At 45.1% G+C, this 9,106-nt stretch overlaps 1 protein-coding gene across 1 annotated transcript; it reads right to left on the reverse strand.

Moving 5' to 3' along the window:
- Window positions 1–507: 507 nt before the first annotated feature.
- LOC145781621 (uncharacterized) lies at window positions 508–5,568 on the reverse strand. The gene has a single exon (XM_082593296.1). The coding sequence runs from the start codon at window positions 5,566–5,568 to the stop codon at window positions 508–510; it is 5,061 nt and encodes a 1,686-aa protein (XP_082449422.1).
- Between the last annotated feature and the right edge of the window lie 3,538 nt (window positions 5,569–9,106).

Here is a 9,106-nt window from a genome sequence, read left to right on the forward strand (position 1 = left end):
AGCTGATCTTTACATGTACTGCCACTTGACAAAACTCAAAGAACAAAGAAACGTAGTAACGAACGCAAACTCGCAAATGCAATTATGACGTAACCATCACACCTCGAGGTAAGACAGCAGGGGTTGCCAGGTGCTACTTAGGGAATCCGAATTTAGTTGTTACACATAGAAAAGGAGGCGGACAAATACGACGTAACACCCCCACACAAAAATGAGAACTGAGTGAACATTTTTTACGATCAAACCAAGTCGTGTTTGGAACGATATGTTTCACAATCCAATCAGCCTCTAAGAAGGCCTTTTATACGAACAAGAAATTAAAAATGCAGTTACATATTTACAATTAAAAGGCACATTTTTGAAGCAGGTAGTGTGTTTTCACTATTCTCAACCAGAAATGTTCGTTGTTGGCTGTATTAGCCAACAGAAATTCGTTCAATAGTTCATAATACACATTGATCAATGCCTTTAACCCGGCGACAGGTAAACAGTCCATTTTGTTCTGCATTAAGCAGTTTCCAAAATCAAGCACAGTTTCGAAATTGGTCTCTTGACCACATTGTATCGAGTTTTCACCGAAACTGTGCGTACAGTCCCTTTATTGTCCGGGTATGTGTCAACCACTCGCCCCAACAGCCACTTCGAACGAGGTTGGGAATCGTCGACGAGGAGGACAACATCATCTTTTTCAAAGTTCTTCTCTCTTTGAAACCACTTCTGTCTCTGAATGATGAATGGGAGGAACTCACGGGTCCAGCGCAACCAAAATTGATTGGCTAGGTATTGCACCTGGGCCCATCGGCGTCGAACATAACAGTCCTTTCTATCAAACAGTCCAGGGGGCAGGTTTGGTGCTTCTCTCAACAGCAATAGGTGATTGGGAGACAACGGTACATCATCTTGTGGGTCAAAGGTGATAGGGACGATGGGTCGCGAATTTATGATTGACTCCACTTCGACCATCAGAGTAATGAGAGCTTCATCTGAAACGGTTTGCTCCTTCATTAGAGCAGTTAGGATTCTTCGAATGGAACGGATCATGCGCTCCCATGCTCCACCGAAGTGGGAGCCGGTAGGCGGATTCCAATGCCAGGTCACATTTTGTTGGCACAGATATTCATTAATCTTCTGTTGGTTCCACAGTTGTAAGGACTCACGCAATATTCTTTCAGCACCGACAAAATTCGATCCGTTGTCACTATAAATGTCGGTTGGGAGACCTCGACGACCAATGAATCGTCGAAGGGCATCAATAAACGAGTCAGTAGACATGGTGTGGGTAACTTCAATGTGGATAGCTCTAATTGACATGCACGTGAATACGCAGCCATAACGTTTGAGTGAACTGCGGCCTTGCTTCACCATAAAGGGTCCAAAATAGTCGACACCGACATGAGAAAACGGAGGCTTATCGGGTTGGAGTCTTCCAGATGGCAAATCAGCCATAAATTGTTTGCCAACTTGTGCATTCCTTTTTTTACAGAGCAAGCACTTCCCGAGGACACGTCTAACGGCGACGCCTCCCTTCAGAATCCAGTATGTTTGTCGAAGAGATGCCCATGTATGGGTCATACCAGAATGGCCCACTTGAGCATGGTGACTTGTAATCACAAGATCTGTAAGGTGAGAGTCATAAGGTAACACGATCGGGTGCTTGGCGTCTTCTTCGATTGGTGCTCGCTCCAAACGGCCGCCAACCCGAATGACCCCATCAACCAATATAGGGTTCAATTTAACCATGGATCGTGAGAATGTCCTTTTAGTTAGCATGGCACCTCCAGATAATACGTTTAGCACCTGTCCAAAGCGACTTCTTTGCACATATTTAATCAGTTCCACTTCAGCAAGCTTCAATTCGCGGACTGTGATGGGAGATCGATTAAGTGGAGCTTGGCAAACCGAGGGTCGAGTCTTCATCATGAGGAACTCTTTGTAGCGCATCAACCACGCTGTTGCTTTCTTCAAGCGTATCAGCTTGGAATATCGTTGAATCAATCGGTCAGTTGAACAAGAAGTCTCTGAAGCGGCACTCACGTAAACTCGTTGTTTCTTGACGGGCGCAAACTCTGCTGGAAGATCAGGTAGTTTTATTGGAGACTCTGGCCATTTTTCTTCGGCTTCCCACAAAAACGTTGGGCCAGACAACCAGAAGCTGGAGCTAATCAGCGTGCTCGCATTCATGCCACGGGACGCGCAATCGGCAGGGTTTAACTTTGAAGGCACGTGTCTCCACTTCAAAAGGTCTGTATTTTGTTCAATCGTGGACAATCGATTGGCAACAAATGTAGGGAATCTTTTCCTTGCATTACAAATACTTTGTAAGACAGCGCTCGAGTCTGTCCAAAATCTTGATGTGCAATTGGGTAGGTTCAATTCTTTTCTCACTATTTTATCTAACCTCACGGCCATAACAGCAGCAGTGAGTTCCAGCCTTGGAATGGAAACTGTTTTCAGTGGGGCTAAGCGGGACTTTCCCATCAGAAATGCACAGTGAATCCTTCCTTCATCATCAACAAGACGGAGGTAGGACACAGCTCCATATGCCACAGACGAAGCGTCGGCAAAATAGTGAAGTTCATGCTCCGTTACCACGCCAAAGTGGGGAGGTTTGAAACAACGAGGCAGACGTATGTCGTGAAGCTGGTGTAGCTGATTTATCCATTCATTCCAAGTGTCCACTTCAGACGCCGAAATTGGGTCATCCCAACCGAGACCTTGCTTGCACAAATCTTGCAACAACAACTTTGGTTTCAAGGTCACTGGAGCAACAAACCCCAGGGGGTCATATAGCGAGCTCGTCGCAGACAAAATACTTCTGCGGGTCAGGGGTCTCTCAGGTAATGGGAGTTGATACTTTCCATCAATCTGCTTGACTGATTTTGTCATCATGCCATATGCCATTCTATCTTCACGTGAGTTGGGCATGTCAAGTACTGCTTTTTCATCTCCAAAGTCCATTTTCCATAAACACTCGATTTGTTGCTCAATGGCAATGTCTCTCGATTGAGCAAAGTTAACTTGAAAAGACGAAGAGGAAGTTGGTGACAGAGATGGGCCCAACAAGGACCAACCCAACGGGGTTTTTATAGCGATCGGCTGATCACGTGATCCCTTCCGTGAACGTTGAATGCAAAACACTTCTGGGTTGTCGACACCGATCAACAGTGTCACACTTCCACCCTTCACACAGGGAAATTCCAGATCATCTAGGTGGGGTAGTCCAGACAGTTCCTCTTGACTCGGAATGGCATTTGGAGTAGTCGGAATTTCATCAATTGACAGGACTCCAGACAGCTCAAACTTTCGTCTGTCATCTAGGGAGGACACAGACAAGCTTACAGATATTCCATCATATATTTTAGACGTGTTAGAAAGAGTCTGTAGTGAGATCTCTCTTTTATCTCCAGTGATATTCAAAACGTCTATCAATTTGTTAGCGCAAAAGGTTGCTGTAGAACCTTGATCGAGGAACGCGTAAGTCAAAACTTCATTGCCATTGTATCTAACCTTTACTGGCACAATGCACAGGTAGGCCTTGCAGACACCCACGTCTTTATCTGGCGGCCGCGGTTCCGTTACTGAACAGGAAAGAACTCCCCTTTGTTCTTCATCACTGCGTGGCTGAGATGAATTAGTTGGATTAGGGTTGTGGAGCAAGGTATGATGGAAACGTCCCTTGCACCCTTCAATGGTACATGTGCTGTCAACTTTACAGTCGCGAGTTTGATGCTTTGTGCTAGTCAGGCACTTATAACATAAGTGTGCATCGTAAACGAGTTGTCTACGCTGTTTGTACATCATGTTTTTAAACTCGTCACAATCAACAAGCTTGTGCGACTTGCGTTTACAACATAGACAAACATTGCTGAAAGGTGGCTTTGATATACCTTTGAGCGGAGGAACGTCCGTGTTAAATGCTGAGACTCGATCCTTCCGACTGGGTTTCTTTGCCAGGGTCTGGTGAGTTTCCTTCGCCTTATGAATCCTACTTCCGTACAGGGAGTTCTGGATCTCTGCTCGCATGCCAACAAATTCTGCAAGATCTCTGAATCCTGCTTCACGGCTTGTGTTGTGCAGAACCATAACCGATCTCTCTGCCCATGCCTCTTGCATACGGAATGGCAACTTCTCAATCATTACCATCATTGTGTCCAGAGAATTCAGTCCAGCAAACTCATTAATGTCATCCAGGGTTGAGAGACACACATCCATGGCATTGGCTAGATCCTTTAAGCCTTGAGGATCGTTATGCCCAACCTTTGGCATCCTCTTCAGTTTTTGCTCTGCTGCATTTGCGATGATATGGGGCTGGCCATACTCCAGGTACAACTTCTTCCTTGCCAGCTCATAGCCATCGGGTTTCTTCACAAGGTGTTCTATTGAACGCTTTACGTCACTATGACAATGTTGTAACAAATAGACCAACTTCCTTTGATCGTTATGTACCAGCGGAACGATCTGTGCGTCAAACGTCCGCACAAAATTTTGGTAAGTTAAGGGGTCACCCTTAAATGAAAGTATTTCTGGTCGTGGTAAGAAACGTTCGTCACTATAAGAGAAATGTCTACTTGGTAGTTGGGGCTGCTGATAGGAGCACCCTGGTTGTTCACCGACATGGGACACAGGTTGGTAATCTGGTCCATACGAGTCACGTTTAATTGTTTTCGGTTGCCAAGCCAAACTTGGCGAACTAATATTTACTTGAGGAGTCGAGCGTGCTGCAGGGAACGTAGAATTAGGCTTGTTAGCTTTAGTATCATGAGTAGCATAAGGAGATGAAAGGACAGGAGAAGATGTCTCTTGAAATTGCACAGAGGATCTCTTTGTCAAACGGGGGGAAACATTCGCCTTGCTGTTTGGTAGACCAGGTGACGTGAATCCAGTTTCATCGACAGTAACGTAAGATGGATCAGCGTCACTCATCGCCTCTGCCCGAGATTGCAATTCCAATTGTAACATTTCAATCTTGTGGTCAGCTTGCCTGCTCTTCCTCTCAGCTTCTATCCGAGCTTCTTCTTTCTTCCTCTCAGCTTCTTCTTTCTTCCTCTCAGCTTCTATCCGAGCTTCTTCTTTCTTCCTCTCAGCTTCTTCTTTCTTCCTCTCTGCTTCTATCCGAGCTTCTTCTTGAATATGAAGCTTTTCCCGCTGAGCCAGTTTCAGTTGGATCAGTACTTCACGTTGCTTTGAGCTTGCTCGCGAGCTGGTGCTTCCAGAGCGTAGGCTCACGGAACGATGTGAGGAACTAGGCTTCTTGTAAGACGTAGATGGCAAAGGCAAGTTGGCTGTTCTTTCCAGCCACTCCTTGCAACGAGTGTCAAACTCGACCTTATTTTCTTTTATTAGGGAGCGTTCGGTTTCCCTATCATCTCCAATCATATTGACAACTTCCTGATATTTTCGGTCCACTTCGGAGCAGTAGGAACGGAATGCCTCCAACTTAGTACTAGGATGAAGCATTAGCCGCTCTCCATGCAGATAGGACTGCTGCAAATTTTTTGCGGCCCCATCGAACTCAGCTTGCTTGGCTGCAGAAGCATCCTCGAGTGGACTACTGCCTTGGACGCTCATCATAAATAAACAAATGTAGAAACAATTAAGCCTACGGCAAACCTTCGGGACTTGAGTGCTGCAACTCCGAGGACTGTCCACAATAGTCGAAACGCTTCTATGTAACGTACGAACACGCACACAGAGTGACGGTTATTGTATTCAGCTGTCGACGACAACGACAGCTACGACAACGAACAAGCGACGGTGAAGTGAAGAAGAAGGTTTCTGTGACAACACAGCAAAACAACGATTAGCAAACAAAACTTACGAATTAGGCCTAATGCGGAATTACAGATGACGAATTATAGGCCTAATGAATTCTTACCGACTAATTTGTGGCGCACGGAACAGCACAGGGAGAAACCCAACAATTGAAAATTCTACCGTTGTAGATCGAAACTGAACATATAAACAGTAAACAGTAAAATATTATGCTATAAAATTCACATCATAGGCGAGTCCCGTACTTGATTTAAACATCGGGAAATAAGACGAGGTACTTATTACACTTAACCATTGACACTAAAATTCACATTGGCCTATTCTATCACAAAGGTTGCAGTAGGATGTTAAGCTTACCGTGAACTGTGATAATCACTGATTTGGCCACATAGGCTAACGGCAACGACAAATGAAATTGCTGCACAGGCTTCAACAATACAGTATGCTGTAACACTTATTTTGATTCAACTAAAAAACAGCAGCACCGTTAATAGCTCGAATAACTGTCAGTCGCTAACTAGTTGCTGTAAACGTTAAGCTGATCTTTACATGTACTGCCACTTGACAAAACTCAAAGAACAAAGAAACGTAGTAACGAACGCAAACTCGCAAATGCAATTATGACGTAACCATCACACCTCGAGGTAAGACAGCAGGGGTTGCCAGGTGCTACTTAGGGAATCCGAATTTAGTTGTTACACATAGAAAAGGAGGCGGACAAATACGACGTAACACTAAGTTAGTTCGAGAGGCCCGGCATCTTAGACGGGATATTTTGACTCAAATTGGGGAACTTTCTGTAGCCCTAGGTTCTTTGAGTGATAAGCAGGAACTGTTAATTTTTAGATCTAAGTTATCTACTTTAGAAGAGGAATTACGGCATTTCCATGCTCTTTTGACTAAAATCTTTAACTCTGCAATCTTGGCAGAACTTCGTGATAGGGTAGATCCCGAATTTAACTCGTTAAAAAATAACTTTGAACAAAAAGAAAGTGAGTTCTCAGATATGTTGGATGCTGACATACATCCTGAGGATAGCGCCTCAAATGTAAGCACTAGGATGTCTAGGACTTCGTCTCGGATAGTGGCACAAATTAACCTGCAGCTAAGACGAGAGGTGCTCCAGATACAAGCTGAGGCCGAAGCGAGAGCTGCTGAGGCTGCCGCGAGAGCTGAGGCCGAAGCGAGAGCTGCTGAGGCCATTCGAGCTGAGGCTGCCGCGAGAGCTGAGGCCGAAGCGAGAGCAGCTGAGGCCGCCGCGAGAGCCGAAGCGAGAGCTGCTGAGTTCGCACTCAAAGACGCTCAGTTGAGGGATGAACAACGTAAAGAGGTAGTTTTAGCTGAATATCGATCAGAGGTGGGCTCTCGGCGTAGCTCTAACAAGGGCTCTTCTAGGCATTCCAGAAATGAACATCAATCGCAGTTTAATTTACATAACCTTTTCCAAACGCCCGTTCAACCTGTGAGTGGACCAGGGCAATCGACACGTTTTCCAGCTGTTTCAGGAGGTCTCGGGGCCGCGGCTAAGGGTCTTCCGAATGCTGTAGAGCCAAGGTCTGCGAATTACAACCGAACTCCTCCCCCAGAGCGTACAGGTCACGGGGCCGCCATTAGTAGTAATGCTTTGCCCCCTTCACAGTTTTCTGCGCCGCTAGGTTTTGATCGCCCAGCTACACGTAATTTGGGTGGTTGTGAGAGGCGTATTGCGTCTCCTGATTTTAACGTGTGTGAGGATCGTGATCGGGCTGTGCATGTGACTGAGCCCACTCAGCCCCTTAAGGGATATAGCTTGTCTTCTCCCGCTAAATCGAGTTCTCAACAGCAGGATTGCTTTTTTGAATACCAAAATAGTAGGACGTTTTTCGATAAGGCGGCCTTGATTGGTTACGATGGTAATAATATGCCATTTATCTTCTTTAAAAATCGTGTTACGGCCTTAATGGCAGCTTCGCCCTTTAAGGGGACTTGTTTGACTTTGTTACAAGCAGCTTGTGTTAGAACAGCTGCGCAAACGATTGCTAATTTGGTTTCTGACACCCCTGGCTTTTCAGAGGAAGACAGGATAGAAATGTCGTTAGCTGGCTTGTCCCAGCGTTTTGGGGTTCGTGGAGGTCTTTTTGCAGAACCAGAAATTAGAAAGTATCGCTATGGTAGCAAATTGACTTCGACCTCTTCCAGTGATCTGAAAGAGTTTAAAGATGAATTGTCGCAGTGTCTGCTTTACGCGCAAGCTTATGGTCAGCGTGACAAATTGGAAGGACGTTTTGTTTTGGATTTGGCTAAGCGACTCCCGTTTGACGCTAAGCAGCGTTATCTTGACTTTTTAGGTGATCAGTATGGTGGCACTAATGAGCCTACTTTTCAGAGTTTGTTCGATTTTGTTGTACGAGAGGAAACGCGTAAGTCGACTGATTTTAGCATTATGCTAATGGGCGATTCTGGTGAGTCGCAGCATTTTAAAAAGTTTGGCAAAGGAAAATTGCCTTCATGTCCGGTTAGGCAGACGTCCATAAAACCCCACGATGATGTGATGTCAGGGAGTTCGCAGTACTCGACTGTTGTTGGCGCACCGCGCGGTGGTGAAGCCAGACGTAAAAACCTACCGGCATGCATTTGTTGTTCGTCACGTGGTCAAGTTGAATATCATTTTTTGTCTAATTGTAAAGAATTTTTGCGCTTGACACCTAAAGATCGGAGAGATGTCATTGTGAAAGCTGGCAAATGCTTGAATTGTTTGCGCCAGCATATGGTTAGGGATTGCGTTCATGCAAATAACTGTCGTAAGTGTGGGCCTAACAACGATAGGAAATACTATTTTCTTCTGCATGATTTTTATGTGACGTCACGTGATTCTCTGGATTCGGTTGGGAAAGATGATGCTCGTGCCAGAGTTCCTGTGCGTAATGTTAAGATTGGAAATGTTAAAGCAGCCTTTAACCGCGTTACTGCTGCTCGTGTTTTGAATCCAATGACTGGCAAATCGAAGTTGGTGTATTGTCAGCATGATCCTGGTTCGCAGTTGACGTTTGTTTCGAGTGATTTGGTGTGTGAACTTGATCTTAAACCGTACGATAAAGCGTCGTTTAAAATGGATACCCTGGCTGGTCAGAAAGCTACTTGTGCTGACCTTGTCAAACTCAACATCCAGTCGTTAGAGACAGATGAACTGTTTTGTGATATAACCTCGGTGGTTAACCCAGCTTGGGCTGATGATGTTAAAACTTTACCGCATAAACAAGATTTAAACGGTTTCCGTCATTTTCATGACGTGAATATGTTTCATTTGAATGATTGTAGTACTGTAGATGTACTGATTGGCAACGACAACGCTTAT

The sequence above is a fragment of the Aplidium turbinatum genome, chromosome 13 (genome assembly GCF_918807975.1).
Source record: "Aplidium turbinatum chromosome 13, kaAplTurb1.1, whole genome shotgun sequence".
NCBI lineage: Eukaryota > Metazoa > Chordata > Ascidiacea > Aplousobranchia > Polyclinidae > Aplidium > Aplidium turbinatum.

Excerpts from the sequence above, each read along its gene's own strand:
- LOC145781621 (XM_082593296.1), bottom strand. The coding sequence starts at position 5,568 with ATGAGCGTCCAAGGCAGTAGTCCACTCGAGGATGCTTCTGCAGCCAAG.